The sequence below is a fragment of the Oncorhynchus gorbuscha genome, linkage group LG08 (genome assembly GCF_021184085.1).
Source record: "Oncorhynchus gorbuscha isolate QuinsamMale2020 ecotype Even-year linkage group LG08, OgorEven_v1.0, whole genome shotgun sequence".
Classification (NCBI taxonomy): Eukaryota; Metazoa; Chordata; class Actinopteri; order Salmoniformes; family Salmonidae; genus Oncorhynchus; species Oncorhynchus gorbuscha.
Window position 1 is genome coordinate 38022524 of NC_060180.1, and position 23078 is coordinate 38045601.

A 23078-nucleotide genomic window follows, 5' to 3' on the forward strand; every position below is an offset into this window, starting at 1 on the left:
AGCAGCTAATTAGCATTTCATTTGTGTGGGGGTTAATAGACTAATATATTTATAAGTCAACCTTGTAAATGTCTCTCGGACAAGTTATCAAAACGCCTCTCCTGAGTAAGCCTTCACGAAACACAGCCCTTTAAGTGTTTCTAAAATCCCCTATGGAAAAAACGATTGGAACCATTTCCCGTTTGACCGCTAGGTTTTCTGAGCATTATGTCCCATACTGTGTGACACTATTGTCTCAATGAAGAGTCGGACATTTCCGAGTTCCCAGTTGTTTTGAACGCGGTATACGGACGAGCAATATCCACGGTCAGAGCATGGTAGAAGGGGACTTTCTAAAAACACGCCACTTCGATACATCTACAACCAAAGTGACTTTATAGCAGGTTAGGAGAGCATTTTCGCCAACCCTTTTCCTAACCTACCGGTATGTGATATTCATCATTAGGGTGGATAATTGTTATTTCACATTCAGGCATAGACTGCTTTTTACATTTCTTGAAGGTCATTTTCCATTATCTCATGCCTCTTAGTGCTGAGCGATTCGTGCTTTTGAGGTCGGCTCGATTATTTAAAAAAATAATGTTTTTTGATTTCGGTTTTGATTATTTGCATTGAATTCTGTATTCAACACAGAATAAATCCATTAATAAAAGTCCCATGATGGTAGTGACTGCCCATTTACTGCTTATCACTTATTAACCATCATGTATTCACATTACTTTAATAAAATATTTCAGTTGTGTATATTAGGCTACATTTGTTTTATTTGATGACAATGATTTAATTCCAAGTAATCACCTCAGCTCTATAGAGCTGCCGCCTTTTGCTGTCTGACAAATTCACTATTTTGTAGTTCTTCAAAGTAAATAACGCATACTTTAATGATTTCTGAACTATGAATCACTTAGATCATGTATTTTTAAATCTCTCCGTACGTAGCAGGTATAAAAGAAAAACAGCGGATAACTAGATGTGCAATGGATTATGGTCATTGTATGCCATAGCAGGTGCTCCGAATGTTTTGTGTATAATTTGTCATCTCTGTCACCTCAAATAACATGACGTCTGAAAAGGTCCAGATGACACCAAAGAATGGACATATTCACTGATTTGGAAAATAACTGATATTCATTTAGGATTTACAGATTAACCTTAAATGGTATGAGCTCACTCTTAATACTAAACATTTACATTTGAATAAGATTAAACAGCTAAAATGATGGGATGTATACATAGGCTATTGGTAAACTTGTTTGCTGTTTTAAATGTATTGAACAATTCTACAAAGCTGCTATTGACATTCAATTTTTGACTATCTATGATTTGACATTCATCATTTTGGAACGAATGCGTTCACTTATTCGTCCCTCCCACTGCAAACCTAGCTGTGCCGCGTTCAGAACAAATAGGAACTGTGAACTCTGACAAAACAGTTTATACTCACGTCATTTTACTGCGTCTACGGCACAGTTGTTTGGATAGAGAAGATGGCTTCAGGGTCAGCCGGACAAGACACAGAACTGGATGAGTTATTGGACAGTATGATTTTACATTACTCCCTGAGTGAAGTGTGATTGTTATCAATCCTGCCAAAAGATACATTCATTCAAGTAATGTGTAAAACGTGGATCAACGCGCCTTGTTAGCTAGCTAACTTTAGCTAGCTTAGATGGTGGAATTTGGTTGGACCTGCATGCCAAGTCCAAAACGAAAGCAAGGCATTATCTCACAAAATCTCATGCCTTTTGCTGTTTACAACGGGGTCATCATTAGCATTACAACGCCACCGCAGTATATATGATATCATAATTTGTCGTTCGCTTTGACCCCGATTTGACATAAATAGAACGGCATCAAATATGGTTGCAAGTTAAACTCAAGCTGCCCTTGAATTATTATTATTTTATTTTTTATGGTTTACAGCTAGTGCGATCTGGATTGTCAGACAGCTCTGTCATTGTTTATGTCAACTGGATAACCTATTTGAATTCATAATATATTGCATACTAGTAACCAATACCACTTTGTATAGCCGGCTGCTAGACTAGAGACTACTGTTATCTTAATAGCAGGAATGCAATTACCATATCATAATCTCACGTTTTTAATAATTCCAGTAGGTTGGTGAAGTTGTACTCCTCTAACATCAGAGATGGTAATAGTGGTAATGTATAAAACAATTGGGTATCTGAAGTAGAAGTAGTGACCTCATCATACTGAGTTTGATAATCAACTAATACATGACTGTATTGCACATTGACCCCGACGTTGAAGAGTTGACCTTTATCCTCTAGCTACCTGCTCAATCTCTTCACCTTGCCTTGACCTGCTCCTGCAAAATGCTGATAACTGTGCCACAACATCTCCACTTCTACTGTCTTTCCTCTATTAAAGGTGCGCTCAATGACTTTGAAAAGACAAACTCGGCCACCTTGGGCACAGCCCCTGCTGCTGCCATGGCTCCCCCACCAGCCAAGGGCAGCGAGGAGAAAGTAAGTTCATATTTTCCCTGGTTTCTAGAATGCCCCCTAGCTTCACCAATTGCCTGGTGCTTGCTTATAAGAAACTCTGGTTGTTGGTGTTCTGATTGTGGTACAGAAGGTATCTTTCAGTGTCTCCTCAATGTCTGTCAACCCTTCCCTATACATTTCTATCTGTGAATGGGGGAAGATCAATTGACCAAGAGTTTGTTTACCTGTTGATGCAAATCTCTCTAGCTCCCTCTACTGGAGGACAGTCAGTTCTTCGAGGCACTGTTTGAAGGTGAGATGGCCTCTCAGGCAAAGGAAGAGTGGGAGAAAGCCATGACTGAACTCGCACAGGAAGAACCTGAGCTGCTGCAACACTTTCACAAATTGTCAGAGGCAGCAGGGAAAGTTGGTAAGCATATCCACATATTTTCAGTTCTGTTTTTACGTGCCCGTCTGTTTTTATCCATGTCAGTTTTCCCCCTGTGTTTTCAAATCAAATCTTATTTGTCACATACACATGGTTAGCAGATGTTAATGCGAGTGTAGCAAAATGCTTGTGCTTCTAGTTCCGACAATGCAGTAATAACCAACAAGTAATCGAACTAACAATTCCAAAACTGCTGTCTTATACACAGTGTAAGGGGATAAAGAATATGTACATAAAGATATATGAATGAGTGATGGTACAGAGCAGCATAGGCAAGATACAGTAGATGGTATCGAGTACAGTATATACATATGAGATGAGTATGTATGGCATAGTAAAAGTGGCTAGTGATACATGTATTACATAAGGATGCAGTAGATGATATAGAGTACAGTATATACGTATGCATATGAGAAGAATAATGTAGGGTATGTAAACATTATATTAGGTAGCATTGTTTAAAGTGGCTAGTGATATATTTTAAATTTCCCATCAATTTCCATTATTAAAGTGGCTGGAGTTGAGTCAGTGTCAGTGTCAGTGTGTTGGCAGCAGCCACTCAATGTTAGTGGTGTCTGTTTAACAGTCTGATGGCCTTGAGATAGAAGCTGTTTTTCAGTCTCTCGGTCCCAGCTTTGATGCACCTGTACTGACCTCGCCTTCTGGATGATAGCGGGGTGAACAGGCAGTGGCTCGGGTGGTTGTTGTCCTTAATGATCTTTATGGCCTTCCTGTAACATCGGGTGATGTAGGTGTCCTGGAGGGCAGGTAGTTTGCCCCCGGTGATGCGTTGTGCAAACCTCACTACCCTCTGGAGAGCCTTACGGTTGTGGGCGGAGCTGTTGCCGTACCAGGCGGTGATACAGCCCGCCAGGATGCTCTCGATTGTGCATCTGTAGAAGTTTCTGAGTGCTTTTGGTGACAAGCCGAATTTCTTCAGCCTCCTGAGGTTGAAGAGTCTGTCTGTGTGAGTGGACCAATTCAGTTTGTCTGTGATGTGTATGCCGAGGAGCTTAAAACTTACTACCCTCTCCACTACTGTTCCATCGATGTGGATAGGGGGGTGTTCTCTCTGCTGTTTCCTGAAGTCCACAATCATCTCCTTAGTTTTGTTGACGGTTGAGTGTGAGGTTATTTTCCTGACACCACACTCCGAGGGCCCTCACCTCCTCCCTGTAGGCAGTCTCGTCATTGTTGGTAATCAAGCCTACCACTGTTGTGTCGTCCGCAAACTTGATGATTGAGTTGGAGGCGTGCGTGGCCACGCAGTCGTGGGTGAACAGGGAGTACAGGGGAGGGCTCAGAACGCACCCTTGTGGGGCCACAGTGTTGAGGATCAGCGGGGTGGAGATGTTGTTGCCTACCCTCACCACCTGGGGGCGGCCCGTCAGGAAGTCCAGTACCCAGTTGCACCGGGCGGGGTCGAGACCCAGGGTCTCGAGCTTGATGACGAGCTTGGAGGGTACTATGGTGTTGAATGCCGAGCTGTAGTCGATGAACAGCATTCTCATATAGGTATTCCTCTTGTCCAGATGGGTTAGGGCAGTGTGCAGTGTGGTTGAGATTGCATCGTCTGTGGACCTATTTGGGCGGTAAGCAAATTGGAGTGGGTCTAGGGTGTCAGGTAGGGTGGAGGTGATATGGTCCTTGACTCGTCTCTCAAAGCACTTCATGATGACGGAAGTGAGTGCTATGGGGCGGTAGTCGTTTAGCTCAGTTACCTTAGCTTTCTTGGGAACAGGAACAATGGTGGCCCTCTTGAAGCATGTGGGAACAGCAGACTGGTATAGGGATTGATTGAATATGTCCGTAAACACACCGGCCAGCTGGTCTGCGCATGCTGAGGGCGCGGCTGGGGATGCCGTCTGGGCCTGCAGCCTTGCGAGGGTTAACACGTTTAAATGTTTTACTCACCTCGCCTGCAGTGAAGGAGAGTCCGCATGTTTTCGTTGCAGGCCGTGTCAGTGGCACTGTATTGTCCTCAAAGCGTGGCAAAAAGGTTGTTTAGTCTGCCTCGGAGCAAGACATCCTGGTCCGTGACTGGGCTGGTTTTTTTCTTGTAGTCCGTGATTGACTGTAGACCCTGCCACATACCTCTTTTGTCTGAGCCGTTGAATTGAGATTCTACTTTGTCTCTATACTGACGCTTAGCTTGTTTGATAGCCTTGCGGAGGGAATAGCTGCACTGTTTGTATTCGGTCATATTACCAGTCACCTTGCCCTGATTAAAAGCAGTGGTTTGCGCTTTCAGTTTAATATATATATATATATATATATATACTGCTCAAAAAACTAAAGGGAACACTTAAACAACACAATGTTACTCCAAGTCAATCACACTTCTGTGAAATCAAACTGTCCACTTAGGAAGCAACACTGATTGACTGATTTAAACTGATTTAAATTTCACATGCTGTTGTGCAAATGGAAGAGACAACAGGTGGAAATTATAGGCAATTAGCAAGACACCCCCAATAAAGGAGTGGTTCTGCAGGTGGTGACCACAGACCACTTCTCAGTTCCTATGCTTCCTGGCTGATGTTTTGGTCACTTTTGAATGCTGGCAGTGCTTTCACTCTAGTGGTAGCATGAGACGGACTCTACAACCCACACAAGTGGCTCAGGTAGTGCAGCTCATCCAGGATGGCACATCAATGCGAGCTGTGGCTAGAAGGTTTGCTGTGTCTGTCAGCGTAGTGTCCAGAGCATGGAGGCGCTACCAGGAGACAGGCCAGTACATCAGGAGACATGGAGGAGGCCGTAGGAGGGCATCAACCCAGCAGCAGGACCGCTACCTCCGCCTTTGTGCAAGGAGGAGCACTGCCAGAGACCTGCAAAATGACCTCCAGCAGGCCACAAATGTGCATGTGTCTGCACAAACTGTCAGAAACAGACTCCATGAGGGTGGTATGAGAGCCCGACGTCCACAGGTGGGGGTTGTGCTCTTCACAGATGAAAGCAGGTTCACACTAAGCACATGTGACAGAGTCTGGAGACGCCATGGAGAATGTTCTGCTGCCTGCAACATCCTCCAGCATGACCGGTTTGGCGGTGGGTCAGTCATGGTGTGGGGTGGCATTTCTTTGGGGGGCCGCACAGCCCTCCATGTGCTCGCCAGAGGTAGCCTGACTGCCATTAGGTACTCGAGATGAGATCCTCAGACCCCTTGTGAGACCATATGCTGGTGCGGTTGGCCCTGGGTTCCTCCTAATGCAAGACAATGCTAGACCTCATGTGGCTGGAGTGTGTCAGCAGTTCCTGCAAGAGGAAGGCATTGATGCTATGGACTGGCCCGCCCATTCCCCAGACCTGAATCCAATTGAGCACATCTGGGACATCATGTCTCGCTCCATCCACCAACGCCACGTTGCACCACAGACTGTCCAGGAGTTGGTGGATGCTTTAGTCCAGGTCTGGGAGGAGATCCCTCAGGAGACCATCCGCCACCTCATCAGGAGCATGCCCGGGCGTTGTAGGGAGGTCATACAGGCACGTGGAGGCCACACACACTACTGAGCCTCATTTTGACTTGATTTAAGGACATTACATCAAAGTTGGATCAGCCTGTAGTGTGGTTTTCCACTTTAATTTTGAGTGTGACTCCAAATCTAGACCTCCATGGGTTGATAAATTTGATTTCCATTGATAATTTTTGTGTGATTTTGTTGTCAGCACATTCAACTATGTAAAGAAAAAAGTATTTAATAAGAATATTTCATTCAATTCAGATCTAGGATGTGTTATTTTAGTGTTCCCTTTACTTTTTTGAGCAGTGTATATTTTGTTTTACAGGTAGTGATGTAGCCTCCCAACAAGAATTCACTTCCTGTCTCAAAGATACCCTCAGTGGATTGGCTAAAAATGCAGACAATTTACAGGTAGTTCAGATGATTATAATTTGAAAGTTTTTTAATAAGTAATGAAAGGTTTGGTTATTAACACGCTTGGACAATGTTCTGAAAATATTGACCATTGGTGGAATTTCCCTTTCTTTGTACTTCAATGCATTTCAGACTGTTCTCGTGTTTTTATTAATCAGAGTGCAGGATTGGCTGGAGAGGATCTGGCAAAGACTCTGGAAGGGCTGGATTTGAATGAGGATGGAGAGCGGGACGGGCAAGATGGAAACATCCTGCCGATCATGCAGTCCATCATGCAGAATCTTCTCTCCAAGGAAGTGCTCTACCCATCTCTCAAAGAAATCACTGAGAAGGTTAGTGTGTGTCTTTTCTTGGCTTATGTTTGGGTTTTCCCTCAAATTATACTTATTCATATTTTTTTATATACCTTGCCCTTTATCCAACTTTCTAACTGGATAACTGATTGTCATTCACTCCTCATGCAGTATCCTGAGTGGCTGAACAGCAATCGTCAGTCCCTCCCCCCAGATCAGTTCCAGCGCTACGAACAGCAGCACAGGGTCATGGGAGAGATCTGCAGCCTGTTTGAGAAGGAGGGAGATGGGGAGAATAGCTTTGAGAGCATTCTGGAAATCATGCAGCAGGTGAGACAAATGTGCATGAACTGTTGGTTGTTATCCATACTGATGGTTTCCTGTGTATGGATATTGATTGAATTATTATCTGAATTTTCAGCTACAAGACCTGGGCCAACCACCCAAAGAGCTGGCTGGTGAATCAGTATGTTTCTCCTCTCACTTGCTCTCTCTTTCTTTGTCTACCAACCTATCTTTATTAGTGCAGCTGTGGAGTAATGTTAAATTGATCGCCTTATCTGTTTTCCCCCATCAGCCACCTGGCCTAAACTTTGACCTGGAATCCTTGAATCTCTCAGGAGCCTCTGGGACTGGAGCTGCAGATCAGTGCTCGATCATGTGATCTCAGAGCAGCCAGTTCAATTGATACACAGGAGGGCCGTGTGCTACCGGGCTGACGAGGGAGGACCATCAATCACTATAGCAGAAGCAGGAGAACAAGACTGTTTGCACTGCTCTCCTCCTAACATATGTTTCTGTGTCAAAATAGAAGAGCACTGTGAAGGGTGGCAAAACAAACCAATGTGACCACACCCTTCGGTAACTCACTGATCATTACATAACTGATTTTTAAGTCAATTGCTTTGGTTTGTCATAATAGGCTCTTCCAGGTCATTTATAGTACAGGTAGTACCATTCCCACGCACAGCTCAACTGACTAGCACTTGACTTATCTGGCAGTTTTTACACTCACCACTGTTTAGCCTAATGAGCACTGAAACTGGTTGAACTGCCCTGTTGGTTAAAACACTGCCTTGCACATTTTTCTTCAGAATTTGAGAATGTTCATTACTGTTATGAGTCTTACAGCAGGGATATTAGGTTTCTCTGTTGTAAGAGTTGCTGGGTGAAGATTGAGTTGTATCATGGGGCTGCGTGCCTAACAAAGGTTGTTGAGTCAGTGTCACGGTTCCACTCATCAATAAAGTAACACTAACACCTCGGGTTGATTCAGGTTGTTTCTGAACACTGGTTTAGATTTACAAAATATGTCATTGAATTATTTAAGGAAAAGAAAATGGATGAGTTAAACTTGCCTCCTCATTTCATAACATAATCACAAGACGGCTCGCTGATTTTAGAGACTTTACCTGGGTTCTTGGTTAGTTATATCTTCCCAATAGCTGCCATGTTGTACTGCAACTTTCAAGGAGTGGCAGACTGATCCGAACGCTTATAAGAAATCCCACTATGCCCTCAGACGAACCATCAAATAAGCAAAGCGTCAATACAGGATTAAGATTGAATCCTACTACTACACCGGCTCTGACACTCGTCGGATGTGGCAGGGCTTGAAAACTATTACGGACTACAAAGGGAAATCCAGATGCGAGCTGCCCAGTGAAGCGAGCCTACCAAATGAGCTAAATGCCTTTTAATGCTCGCTTCTAGGCAAGCAACACTGAAGCATGCACGAGAGCACCAGCTGTTCTGGATGACTGTGTGATAACTCTCTCGGTAGCTGATGTGAACAAAACCTTTTAAACAGGTCAACATTCACAAAGCCGCTGGACCAGACGGATTACCAGGATGTTTACTCAAAGCATGTGTGGACCAACTGTCAAGTGTCTTCACTGACATTTTCAACCTCTCCCTGACCCACAACTGCGTGACCAGGATTTGCTGAGGACACAATCACCGACAACGAGCAGTTGCCATACTGCTCGTTGTGACCTCAGCAAACATAATGATGGTGTTGGAGTCATGTTTGGCCACATGGATGAACAGGGAATACAGGAGGGGACTAAGTACACACCCCAGAGGAGCCCCAGTGTTAAGGATCAGCGTGGCAGACGTGTTGTGGTAGACGTGTTGTTGCCTATTCTTATCACCTGGGGGCGGCCCGTCAGGAAGTCCAGGCCCGTCAGGAAGCCCAGGACCTCCTCCTATAGGGATGAGACAGCCTATAGGCAGGAGTTCGGAGAACTGGCAGTGTGGTGCCAGGACAACAACCTCTCCCTCAATGTGAGCAAGACAAAGGAGCTGATCGTGGACTACAGGAAAAGGCGTGCCAAACAGGCCCCCATTACCATCGACGGGGCTGTAGTGGAGCGGGTCGAGTGTTTTAAAGTTCCTTGGTGTCCACATCACCAACGAACTATCATGGTCGAAACATACCAAGACAGTTGTGAAGAGGACATAACAAAACCTTTCCCCCTCAGGAGACTGAAAAGATTTGGCAGAAGGTCCTCAAAAGGTTCTACAGCTGCACCAGTGTTTATCCTGACCGGTTGCATCATCACCTGGTTATGGCAATTGCTCGGCATCTGGCCGTAAGGCGCTACAGGGGGTAGTTCAAACGGCCCAGTGCCAAGCTTCCTGCCACCCAGGACCTATATAGTAGGCGGTGTCAGAGGAAAGCACAATATTGTCAGAGACTCCAGTCACCCAAGTTATAGACTGCTTTCTCTGCTACTGCACAGCAAGCGGTACCGGAGCGCCAAGTCTAGGACCAAAAGGCTCCTCAACAGCTTCTAACCCCAAGCCATTAGACTGCTGAACAATTAATAAAAATCGCCACTAGACAATTTACATTGACCCCCCCCTCCCTTTTGTACATAGCTGCTACTCACTTCACCCCCACCTACATGTACATATAATAATAATAATAATAATAATATTACCCTCCTGCACACTTACTTGGTACCAGTGCCCCCTGTATATAGCCTCCTTATTGTTGTTCTTAGTGTTACTTTTTATTTTAGCCTACCTGGTAAATATTTTCATCTTCTTGAACTGCACTGTTGGTTAAGGGCTTGTAAGTAAGCATTTCACGGTAAATCCTTGTAATGCCACATGTTCAATGGCTCAAATTGATTAATTCACATGATTGAGGTTTTATGTGAGCTATATAAACGATAATTGTGAGGAAAGGTTGATGCCACAGAATTAATACAGTACAACTCATTGGGATACAAGCCCCACCCGTAGACTGTAGTAGTGACTCCTTCACTGCGCCGTGGCGTGGAGCTTTTTGCATCAGCTGCAAAGACCTATGTGTATGAACTTTATTGTTCCCAAGCAAAAAAACATTGCACCAACAGGTCGACGTGTCAGGAAATAGTCGGCGCAAGTAAATGGGCTAAATAAGGGTTGGGTAACAGTCTACGAGAAACAACAGTTTTAAATACTTTAAAAAATACATTTTCAGTGTGAAATAAATATAGCTAGCTAACGTTGGTTGTCACCGCTTTCTTACGATGTTGACCAAATTCGAGACGAAGTCGGCCCGTGTGAAAGGTAAGTTAATGTCGTTAAGTTAGCAACCTGTGTTAGCTATTCAACGACGTTGCCCATGTTAATGTAAAATGTTGCTATCTTTAGTCGTTGTACATTTACAATACATATTTATTGATTATATTAGCAATGCCATTGTCACGATCTCTAGATTCTTCATGACTTCGCTAGCTAGCTTCTTCCCTCTGATTGCAAGGAAACGTATGCTATCTTTGCTAATGCTAACGACACTACATGACCAAAACACATCTCGATTTGTTCAAACTTATGGGCGATTCACGATAAAACGGTACCAGTCAAATGTTTGGACACCTACTCATTCAAGGGTTTTTCTTATTTGTTTCCTAGTTTCTACATAGTTGATGTCTTCACTATTATTCAACAATGAAACAACATATGTAATCATGTAGTAACCAAAAAAAGTGTAAAATCAAAATATATTTTGAGATTCTTCAAAGTAGCCACCCTTTCCCCTGATGACAGCTTTGCACACTCTTGGCATTCTCTCAACCAGCTTCACCTGGAATGCTTTTCCAACAGTCTTGAAGGAGTTCTCACATATGCTTTTCCTTTACTCTGTGGTCCAACTCCCATCTCAACTGGGATGAGGTCAGGTGATCTGATGCAGCACTCAATCACTCTCTTTCTTGGTCAAATAGCCCATAAACAGCCTGGAGGTGTGTTGGGTCATTGTCCTGTTGAAAACAAATGATAGTCCCACTAAGCGCAAACCAGATGGGATGGCATATTGCTGCAGAATGCTGTGGTAACCATGCTGGTTAAGCGTGCCTAGAATTCTAAATAAATCGCTCACAGTGTCACCAGCAAGGCACCATCACACCAACTCCTCCATGCTTCACGGTGGGAACCAGACATGCGGAGATCAACCGTTCACCTACTCTGCAGCTCACAAAGACTTGGCAGTTGTGTCCAAATTTTAGATTTTTGGTTCCATCAGACCAAAGGACAGATTTCCACCAGTCTAATGTCCATTGCTGGTGTTTCTTGGCCCAAGCAAGTCTCTTGTTCTTATTGGAGATTTTTAGTAGTGGTTTATTTGCAGCAATTTGACTATTTAAGGACTGATTCACGCAGTCTCCTGTGAACGGTTCATTTTGAGACGTCTGTAAAGCATTTATTTGGGCTGGAATCTGAGGTGCAGTTAACTCTAATTAACTTATCCTCTGCAACAGAGGATACTCTGGGTCTTCCATTCCTGTGGCGGTCCTCATGAGAGCCAGTTTTATCATAGGGCTTGATGGTTTTTGCGACTGCACTTGAAGAAACTTTCGGTTATTCAAATTTTCAGGATTGACTTACCTTCATTTCTTAAAGTAATGATGGACTGTAATTTCTCTTTGCTTATTAGAGCTGTTCTTGCCATAATATGTACTTGTTCTTTTACCAAATAGGGCTATCTTCTATATGCCACCTTAACCTTGTCACAACACAACTGATTGATTGGCTTAAATGCATGAAGAAGGAAATAAATTCCACAACACCTATTAATTGAAATGCATTATGAAACTGGTTGGGAGAATGCCAAGAGTGCAAAGCTGCCATCAAAGCAAAGGGTGGTTACTTTGAAGAATTTCAAATATAAAATAGAAACGGGACCCTGTCTTTCAAAGATAATTTGTAAAAATCCAAATATCTTAAGATCTTCATTGTAAAGGGTTTAAACACTGTTTCCCAACAATTAATGAACATGCACCTGTGGAACGGTCATTAAGACACTAACAGCTTACAGACGGTAGGCAATTAAGGCCACAGTTATGAAAACGTAGGACACTAAAGAGGCCTTTCTACTGACTCTGAAAAACACCAAAAGAAAGATGCCCAGGGTCCCTGCTCATCTGTGTGAACGTGCCTTAGGCATGCTGCAAGGAGGCATGAGGACTGCAGATGTGGCCAGGGCAATAAATTGCAATGTCCGTACTGTGAGACGCCCAAGACAGTGCTACAGGGAGACAAGGCGGACAGCTGATCGTCCTCTCAGTGGCAGACCACGTTTAACAACACCTGTACAGGATCGGTACACCTGTGGGACAGGTACAGGCTGGCAACAATAACTGCCCAAGTTACACCAGGAACGCACAATCCCTCCATCAGTTCTCAGACTGTCTGCAATAGGCTGAGAGAGGCAGGACTGAGGGCTTGTAAGCCTGTTGTAAGGCAGGTCCTCACCAGACATTACCAGCAGCAATGGTGGGTTTGTGCCCATGGGCGACGTTGTTGCTGGTGATGTCTGGACCAGTTCTCTAAATATGCTTTGTTATATAATTTTTAAAGGTCAAATACACTGCATTTAAAACAGCCAGCAATAATCTAATACATTCAGAGCTTGTGTAATTATACCTAGGCTGAATATATGCCTTCCAAACCATAAGACCCACTAATAATTTTGATTTATTTTTGCAATCACTGATCTGGCTTTTAGTTCTGTATATAAAAATCCCCTTTTACAAATGTAACTAGAACAATCCATAATGCACATACAGTTTTAGTGACTCAGGCATTATAGAAAATCCAACTCAGAATTTAAAATCTGAAACTAGGGTATCTTTCTAGAATTCCGACGTTAAGATCACTGACATCGTTCATCGAGTTCCCAGTTTCTTGAAAGCACCAATAATCATTGATGGTGTACTTGATGACCATGTTGCCATTCATTTGTATCATAGCTAGTAGACACAGGTTGTATAACTAGCTAGTCTCCCTTGGCAAACTTGTTACCGCCTACAATGTGTCAAGGTTTGCCACGGGGCGGGTTTACAAGACTAGTAAGTCAACTTTCTAAAACCATTTCTTTTCCATAGGGCTGAGTTTCCACCCTAAGCGGCCCTGGATCCTTGCTAGTCTTCACAATGGAGTCATCCAGCTGTGGGACTATCGAATGTGCACACTGATTGACAAGTTCGATGAACATGATGGTAAAATGAGTTTTGTAACAAATTTCAACAACAAAAAAATGTAAGAATTTGATCCAGTTTGATTGGTTATTGATTATGATGTTTGTGTTTTTGTTGTAAAGGCCCTGTCAGAGGAATTGATTTCCACAAGCAGCAGCCTCTTTTTGTGTCTGGAGGTGATGACTACAAAATCAAGGTTAGACATTTATATTAGGGATGTGAAAAATGTACAATTTTGCTAAAAAAAAATAGTTTTTCCGTTAAAATTATAAGGGAAAAAAATCATACAATTCCATATCAATTCACAATGCAGAATAATGGTCCTATTACATATGTGTATATACCCTTGAAAGCGCTACGACATGTTTGTTTGTCTGTAAGAGCATACAATGGCTTTTTAACATTAGAACCGCCTGACCTTTCAGCCTATTAGTACCCGCTAGAGAACATTGCTAACGTTGCCGGGCGTCCCCATTAGCATACGCATCAGATGCATATCAACCCGCAAAGTTGCGAGGATATTCTTGGAGAAAGTGATATTTGGAAAAAGAGCTGCACCTCTTGAATTGAGTTATTTGACAGAAGTTAGTGTCACAAAGTGCAGAACATGTTATTTTTGATACTATATATAAATCAAAAAGTTTCACATGCATGTGTCTGAAGGAGGAGGATTTGATAAAGTGATGCAGGTAGACTGGCTTCGTTTGCTTCCACTCGCTCATCAACTCAGTCAAAGATATGTTTTGCATTATTCCAAAGGCCTCTACTGCAACATAGGGCATTTTTGTTTTCCTTACAGTAAATTTAATTTGTAATAATAGAATTATGATAAATAAAACAGTCCCGTAAAGCTTATTTTAACAAAGTCAAATGTAAAATAAGATGATATCGACCTGCCATGCACTTGGTCAAATTATTTGCCATAAACATGAGTGCCAATGCTGTTTAAATAGGCATAACGCAAACTCATCGTTACACTATTGTTCTAAATTAAATCAACCTCTTGACCCTCCTTGTCTGTAGATGGTTTCAAAGCGCCACTGAATGGGCATTTTACTTGTCTGTAAAGGAATGCCGCTTCTGAAGCAGGATTAACGTCCATTACTAGGCGACCAGAACTGTCAAACAAATAATCTCAATCTGCCTGCACACAGCCTTTCTACTTCTTACGGGCAGACCACTCTTTCCTAAATTAAATTCAATGTTATTGGTCGTATACACACGGTTAGCAGATGTTAATGCGAGTGTAACAAAATGCTTTAAAGTTACTTAAATACTGTGACTTACCAAGACGTATAGTAGAAAGAGAACACTCCTTCTGCTAGGAATCGACTCCTAAGATTCAGTGTTTTTGAAACTGAGGAGACTGATTAGCTTCCGTAATTTAGAGAACACAAACACTTGCATCTTGGCTCATCTCCAAGATGGCATAGCAGTCAGACGTCTTTTGTCTTCGTCTTGTCGTGTACCGTATATATATATTTACAACTTTCTTCGCATACCTTTTTATATATATTTTTTTATTTTCCATAAACTCATCTTCAAAATCCTCTCCTGCAACCCGCCTCACAAATTTATATTGAAAAAAATATTTTTTTAAAGTATTATTTACCTCGAATCTGTAATCCTCCATAGAAGCTAGCCAGAAGCTAACCAGAAGCTAATCCAGAAACTAGCCAGAAGCTAGCTTGAAGCTAACCAGAAGCTAATCAGAAGCTAGTTAGCTTCTTTACTGGCTAATCGTTAGTATTCAGCTAACCACGGTTTGTGATCATCAGCTATTCTTTAGCTTGAAAATCTATCGGCAGTTTTGTACGGCGCGGCCTGGACCGGAACATAACGGACCTATTTTTTTTCTTTTTTTTTCTCTCCATGTCCCCGGATTTCAACCGCTAACTCTGGACATTTATACCTGGATCTTGCAGCTAGCTAGCTGCTATATCCGTGTGACTATCGGCTTACGTCGATTCCGGAGCAAACATAAATTATTCCGGAGCTAGCCAGCTGAAGAGTTCCATCAGTCACTCCTGGGCTACAATCACTTATCCGGACCCGTTTTACTGCCAACGCGGAGCCCCACCGGGCCTTCACAACTGGACTACCGACGTTATCTGCCCGAGGGAGTTATCCGGTTGGCTCCTCCGTCGCGATGTTACCTGAACGCCCATCTGCGGTCCGCTAATCGTTAGCTGCCTTATCGGCTGCTATCTGAATAGACCTATCGGACAATTTTCTTATTTTTTTTATTTTCTATAACTATATCTATTGGGGTTTTTTCAAATTGGATTGATCCCGTCTACCACTCGGAACCCCACTAATCCTATCGACGGAAACGCAACGAGGTGGCTAAAAACAGACCTCCATCCTATGCTAGCTTGCTACCGATGGCCCTACTAGCTGTCTGAATCGCCGTGACCCCAACCAACCTCACTACTCACTGGACCCTTTTGATCACTCGACTAAGCATGCCTCTCCTTAATGTCAATATGCCTTGTCCATTGCTGTTCTGGTTAGTGTTTATTGGCTTATTCCACTGTAGAGCCTCTAGTCCTGCTCACTATACCTTATCCAACCTATTAGTTCCACCACCCACACATGCGATGACATCTCCAGGTTTCAATGCTGTTTCTAGAGACAATATCTCTCATCATCACTCAATACCTAGGTTTACCTCCACTGTATTCAATTTCTACCATACCTTTGTCTGTACATTATACCTTGAAGCTATTTTATCGCCCCCATAAACCTCCTTTTACTCTGTTCCAGATGTTCTAGACGACCAATTCTTACTGCTTTTAGCCGTACCCTTATCCTACTCCTCCTCTGTTCCTCTGGTGATGTAGAGGTGAATCCAGGCCCTGCAGTGCCTAGCTCCACTCCTATTCCCCAGGCGCTCTCTTTTGATGACTTCTGTAACCGTAATAGCCTTGGTTTCATGAATGTTAACATTAGAAGCCTCCTCCCTAAGTTTGTTCTATTCACTGCTTTAGCACACTCTGCCAACCCGGATGTTCTAGCTGTGTCTGAATCCTGGCTTAGGAAGACCACCAAAAATTCTGACATTTTCATCCCAAACTACAATATTTTCAGACAAGATAGAACTGCCAAAGGGGGCGGTGTTGCAATCTACTGCAAAGATAGCCTGCAGAGTTCTGACCTACTATCCAGGTCTGTACCCAAACAATTTCAACTTCTACTTTTAAAAATCCACCTCTCTAAAAACAAGTCTCTCACCGTTGCCGCCTGCTATAGACCACCCTCTGCCCCCAGCTGTGCTCTGGACACCATATGTGAACTGATTGCCCCCCATCTATTTTCAGAGGTCGTGCTGCTAGGCGACCTAAACTGGAACATTCTTAACACCCCAGCCATCCTACAATCTAAGCATTATGTCCTCAATCTCACACAAATTATCAATGAACCTATCAGGTACCTCCCCAAAGCCTTAAACACGGGCACCCTCATAGATATCATCCTAACCAACTTGCCCTCTAAATACACCTCTGCTGTCTTCAACTAAGATCTCAGCGATCACTGCCTCATTGCCTGCATCTGTAATGGGTCAGCGGTCAAACGACCTCCACTCATCACTGTCAAACGTTCCCTGAAACACTTCAGCGAGCAGGCCTTTCTAATCGACCTGGCCGGGGTATCCTGGAAGGATATTGATCTCATCCCGTCAGTAGGGGATGCCTGTTTTTTTTTTACCATCTTAAATAAGCATGCCCCATTCAAGAAATTTAGAACCCGGAACAGATATAGCCATTGGTTCTCCCCAGACCTGACTGCCCTTAACCAACACAAAAACATCCTATGGCATTCTGCATTAGCATCGAACAGCCCCCGTGATATGCAGCTGTTCAGGGAAGCTAGAAACCATTATACACAGGCAGTTAGAAAAGCCAAGGCTAGCTTTTTCAAGCAGAAATTTGCTTCCTGCAACACTAACTCAAAAAAGTTCTGGGACACTGTAAAGTCCATGGAGAATAAGAACACCTCCTCCCAGCTGCCCACTGCACTGAAGATAGGAAACACTGTCACCACTGATAAATCTACTATAATTGAGAATTTCAATAAGCATTTTTCTACGGCTGGCCATGCTTTCCACCTGGCTACCCCTACCCCGGTCAACAGCACTGCACCCCCCACAGCAACTCACCCAAGCCTTCCCCATTTCTCCTTCTCCCAAATCCAGTCAGCTGATGTTCTGAAAGAGCTGCAAAATCTGGACCCCTACAAATCAGCCGGGCTAGACAATCTGGACCCTTTCTAAAAATTATCTGCCGAAATTGTTGCCACCCCTATTACTAGCCTGTTCAACCTCTCTTTCGTGTCGTCTCAGATTCCCAAAGATTGGAAAGCAGCTGCGGTCATCCCCCTCTTCAAAGGGGGGCACACTCTTGACCCAAACTGCTACAGACCTATATCTATCCTACCATGCCTTTCGAAGGTTTTCAAAAAGCCAAGTCAACAGATTACCGACCATTTCGAATCTCACCATACCTTCTCTGCTATGCAATCTGGTTTCAGAGCTGGTCATGGGTGCACCCAGCGCCACGCTCAAGGTCCTAAACAACGATATCTTAACCGCCATCGATAAGAAACATTACAGTGCAGCCGTATTCATTGTCAATCACCACATCCTCATCGGCAGACTCGACAGCCTTGGTTTCTCAAATGATTGCCTCGCCTGGTTCACCAACTACTTCTCTGATAGAGTTCAGTGTGTCAAATCGGACGGTCTGCTGTCCGGACCTATGTCTCTATGGGGGTGTCTCTATGGGGGTGCCACAGGGTTCAATTCTTGAACCGACTCTCTTCTCTGTATACATCAATGATGTCGCTCTTGCTGCTGGTGAGTCTTTTATCCACTTCTACGCAGACGACACCATTCTGTATACTTCTGGCCCTTCTTTGGACACTGTGTTAACAACCCTCCAGGCAAGCTTCAATGCCATACAACTCTCCTTCCGTGGCCTCCAATTGCTCTTAAATACAAGTAAAACTAAATGCATGCTCTTCAACCGATCGCTGCGTGCATGTGCCCGCCTGTCCAACATCACTACTCTGGACGGCTCTGACTTAGAATACGTGGACAACTACAAATACCTAGGTGTCTGGTTAGACTGTAAACTCTCCTTCCAGACCCACATCAAACATCTCCAATCCAAAGTTAAATCTAGAATTGGCTTCCTATTTCGCAACAAAGCATCCTTCACTCATGCTGCCAAACATACCCTTGTAAAACTGACATTTTACATTTACATTTAAGTCATTTAGCAGACGCTCTTATCCAGAGCGACTTACAAATGGGTGCATTCACCTTATGACATCCAGTGGAACAACCACTTTACAATAGTGCATCTAAATATTTTAAGGGGGGGTGAGAAGGATTACTTTATCCTATCCTAGGTATGCCTTAAAGAGGTGGGGTTTCAGGTGTCTCCGGAAGGTGGTGATTGACTCCGCTGTCCTGGCGTCGTGAGGGAGTTTGTTCCACCATTGGGGAGCCAGAGCAGCGAACAGTTTTGACTGAGCTGAGCGGGAACTGTACTTCCTCGGTGGTAGGGAGGCGAGCAGGCCAGAGGTGGATGAACGCAGTGCCCTTATTTGGGTGTAGGGCCTGATCAGAGCCTGGAGGTACTGAGGTGCCGTTCCCCTCACAGCTCCGTAGGCAAGCACCATGGTCTTGTAGCGGATGCGAGCTTCAACTGGAAGCCAGTGGGGAGAGCGGAGGAGCGGGGTGACGTGAGAGAACTTGGGAAGGTTGAACACTAGACGGGCTGCGGCGTTCTGGATGAGTTGTAGGGGTTTAATGGCACAGGCAGGGAGCCCAGCCAACAGCGAGTTGCAGTAATCCAGACGGGAGATGACAAGTGCCTGGATTAGGACCTGCGCCGCTTCCTGTGTGAGGCAGGGTCGTACTCTGCGGATGTTGTAGAGCATGAACCTACAGGAACGGGCCACCACCACTGACCATCCTACCAATCCTCTACTTCGGCGATGTCATTTACAAAATAGCCTCCAATACCCTACTCAACAAATTGGATGCAGTCTATCACAGTGCAATCCGTTTTGTCACCAAAGCCCCATATACTACCCACCATTGCGACCTGTACGCTCTCGTTGGTTGGCCCTCGCTTCATACTCGTCGCCAAACCCACTGGCTCCATGTCATCTACAAGACCCTGCTAGGTAAAGTGCCCCCTTATCTCAGCTCGCTGGTCACCATAGCATCACCCACCTGTAGCACGCACTCCAGCAGGTATATCTCTCTGGTCACCCCCCAAAACCAATTCTTTCTTTGGCCGCCTCTCCTTCAAGTTCTCTGCTGCCAATGACTGGAACGAACTACAAAAATCTCTGAAACTGGAAACTCTTATCTCCCTCACTAGCTTTAAGCACCAACTGTCGATATAGGCAGATCGGCCACCAGGCAGATGGAGTCAGAACCATAAACTAGGCCTATCTATCAGAAATCAAAAGTTGTATCTCGCATTAAAATACTGTATTTAGCAATTTCTTGGCCTCCAATATCTCGTAACTTCAGTAAAGTAGGGCCTATCATCAATGAACAGGCTAGGATATTCTACACACAACAGACTGAAGACGGAACACACACTCTCATCATTAGCGAAGAGAAAGAGCAAGCGAGCCAGCTGCACTGTGATTTACATTTTGTGAGGGGGAAAAAACATCGTTTTCCATTAGGGATTTTTCTTAACGTTAAGGATCCCAATTTCTGTTGAACGTTTAAACATTTACACTCCTAATTCATACACCCTCACCTTCTCCCTCATTTGTTTTAGCAGAGAATACATCCTAAAACATATTGGGAAACTGTGATGTCACTGCTCTATTAACTCTTTATCTCCCTTTACCAGGTGTGGAACTACAAGCTGCGGCGTTGCCTCTTCACTCTTCTTGGACACCTGGACTACATCCGCACCACCTTCTTCCATCATGTGAGTCCTTTCTCATTTTTACATACAAAGTGGCTAGTCTACATCCATTTTGTTGTCACTTACGTTACGGCCCAACCTTTTGAATGTCATTTTTATCCCTTAGTTTCATGTTCTGGTATAGAATGACATGTAGCCCTAATGCGTTCTGAAACCCTTTCCTTTCTCCAGGACTATCCCTGGATTCTGAGTGCCTCAGATGACCAGACCATCCGCATCTGGAACTGGCAGTCCAGGACATGCGTGTGGTAAGTCTGTGCCTGAGCTAAGAGTTGGCACCTCACTCAAACGCTTGCATGTGTCTGTTTTTCTAATTGTAAATGATGATATCATTTTTTTGTGTTTCTCCCCTGCAGTGTCCTGACAGGGCATAATCACTATGTGATGTGTGCTCAGTTCCACCCATCTGAGGACCTGGTGGTGTCGGCTAGCCTGGACCAGACTGTGCGCGTGTGGGATATCTCTGGTGAGATCGTGGGGATGGGACTCAGGGTAGCGGGTGGGGGTGAGGTTTGGGGAGGGGACTGGGTGGTATGGAAAGGAAGCCAGGGACAGGACATGTCCTGAACCCCTTCCTCTCCTCTTTGTAGAGAATGAATCTCTATGGGCTCTTTGCAGAAACACCTCTCTCCTTAGTTGAGATGGACAGGTGAATAGAGAGATTGAAAAGGATATCGTTTTTAGAATAGGGGAAGAGGATAATGAGAGCTTAGCTATGAACGGAACTAAATATCTTTCAGTGAAGAATTGTAGAGCAAGGTAGTAAAATGAGCTAAGGTAACACTTTGTTAGATGGTGAGAGAGATAGAATATGGGAGAGGTGTTTCTGTGCTTCTGCATGTTTAAATATCTATTTGTCGTCTGATCGTGTTTGACTGTCCTTCCATCATTCTTTTACTCTTCTCATATACTAACCCATTTTAGGTATCTAAGTTTCCTACCCCATTCTCAACTCACACACACCACATAATTCTGTTCCTCCTTTGGTAGATCAGTGTTGGCATGCATGGCTTCAGTGACTTCTCATAACCAAATATAATTGTATTTGTCACATGCTTTGTGAACAAAAAGTATAGACTAACAGTGAAATGCTTAGTTACGGGTGCCTCCCAACAATAAAGAAAAATATAGAATAAATAATAACACAAGGAATAAATACACAATGATTAACAATAACTTGGCTATATACACAGGGTACCAGTACCGAGTAAATGTGCAAGGTTATTGAGGTAGATATGTACTGTAGCTCACAATCCTGTGCAGCTGGGAGGTGTGGATTTCCCTTACATATTCTCACTATTCTGTGTGCATGAATGTCCCAGATTACATGATAGCCAACCGCTGTCTCCAGGCTCAGTTGGCCGTTACCATTTCACCTCTCAAATACCCTAAGTGAACTAGGCATCAGTGCCGTGCTACTACTCACTATTAACTGCTCCCATTGATGATAACGCATCACCTCGCAAACTTACCAATTGTTATTACCCTTTACTAATAAGTCATATATGTGCATGATATAATGCTCTACCTGTGCAGTGCGCAATGTCTCCACGGCACAGTCAGTAATACTGTAAGTAGCCATAACATCCTCTTTCAGACTTTCTCAATATCATCTTTGCATTTCCTGCTCAATGCTGTAGATTACATTAACTTGTAATTGATAGGTTTGTTGGTCAGTAAGCATGAACTCTTGGCATGACTCAAACCTCAAAGCAGCAGAAAGATGTTTAGTTTGTAGTAGTGTCTAACCCAAGCATGGACTCTCCAAAATACTACTCACCCCTCCTGACATTCAACGCCCAATCAGAGCACCTCTTTACAACCCCAACCACCAGCCCATCAGCCAAGTCCATCCCTTCCCATTTACACCTGTGTCACCTGTCCCCATGCTCTCGCTGGAAACATCAACACCTGCACATGGGTTCCTAGTGCAGTTCTCCTTCATGAATCCTCTTCCTGATCCTGGTGGCTTATTTGTTCACCACATGATTTCCCTGGGCTAGCGACACTGACATTACTGTTCCCTCCATATTAAGTGTGTGTTCTGACTCGAGTCCTGGACATCATCTTTTTTTGATTGTTTAATTGTGATCCAATGACGGGGAACTGGGATGCTCTTTGTGTGTTGGTGATTAATTAACCCCATCATGGCTGTTTTGAAGTGCCGTTAAAAATAGATGGTAGTTCCTGGACTCGAATTAGGACCACACTGAGAAAACAGGTTGTGTTGTTGCTTTTCAGTGCCTGTGTGTGTGTTCCAACAGCTACGTTTTTGTGTTAGAGCTCACAAATCATGCACTGCCTTTCCTCTCACTGATGGTATCTCTGAGTGTATTAACGTGTGTCAATCCGTCTCTTTCTCCCTCCCCTGTATGTGGGTTCCCCTGTGTAACGTGTCTATGGATTCCCCTTGTGCGTGGTGCTATGTTTGTTGGTTCCAGGTCTGAGGAAGAAGAACCTCTCTCCCAGTGCCGTGGAGACTGAGGTGCGAGGCATCTCTGGCGTCGATTTGTTCGGCGCTTCCGATGCCGTCGTCAAACACGTGCTCGAGGTGAGTCATTGATGTATGGTGAA

The 23078-nt window shown here is 44.0% G+C and overlaps 2 protein-coding genes across 3 annotated transcripts in view; both read left to right on the plus strand.

Annotated features, from left to right (window-relative positions):
* Nucleotides 1-228: 228 nt before the first annotated feature.
* LOC124040859 (peroxisomal biogenesis factor 19-like) lies at nt 229-8337 on the plus strand. 2 transcript variants are annotated; one of them, XM_046357962.1, is made up of 8 exons: nt 229-383; nt 2395-2492; nt 2718-2880; nt 6691-6776; nt 6938-7111; nt 7244-7402; nt 7494-7538; nt 7650-8337. In XM_046357962.1, the coding sequence occupies exons 2-8, from the start codon at nt 2457-2459 to the stop codon at nt 7734-7736; spliced, it is 750 nt and encodes a 249-aa protein (XP_046213918.1). In that variant the 5' UTR covers nt 229-383; nt 2395-2456; the 3' UTR covers nt 7737-8337. The 2 variants fall into 2 exon arrangements, with proteins under 2 accessions (XP_046213918.1, XP_046213917.1); XM_046357961.1 differs by lacking the exon at nt 229-383 and adding an exon at nt 1385-1539.
* Nucleotides 8338-10406: 2069 nt separating this feature from the next.
* Nucleotides 10407-23078, plus strand: part of LOC124041608 (coatomer subunit alpha-like) — a 34114-nt gene continuing 21442 nt past the window's right edge. Inside the window, exons 1-7 of the mRNA XM_046359376.1 lie at nt 10407-10633; nt 13450-13563; nt 13665-13738; nt 20427-20507; nt 20676-20752; nt 20861-20970; nt 22946-23055. Of these exons, the coding sequence (XP_046215332.1) occupies nt 10594-10633; nt 13450-13563; nt 13665-13738; nt 20427-20507; nt 20676-20752; nt 20861-20970; nt 22946-23055 (606 nt within the window). The 5' untranslated portion in view covers nt 10407-10593. The remainder of the gene's footprint in view (nt 10634-13449; nt 13564-13664; nt 13739-20426; nt 20508-20675; nt 20753-20860; nt 20971-22945; nt 23056-23078) is intronic.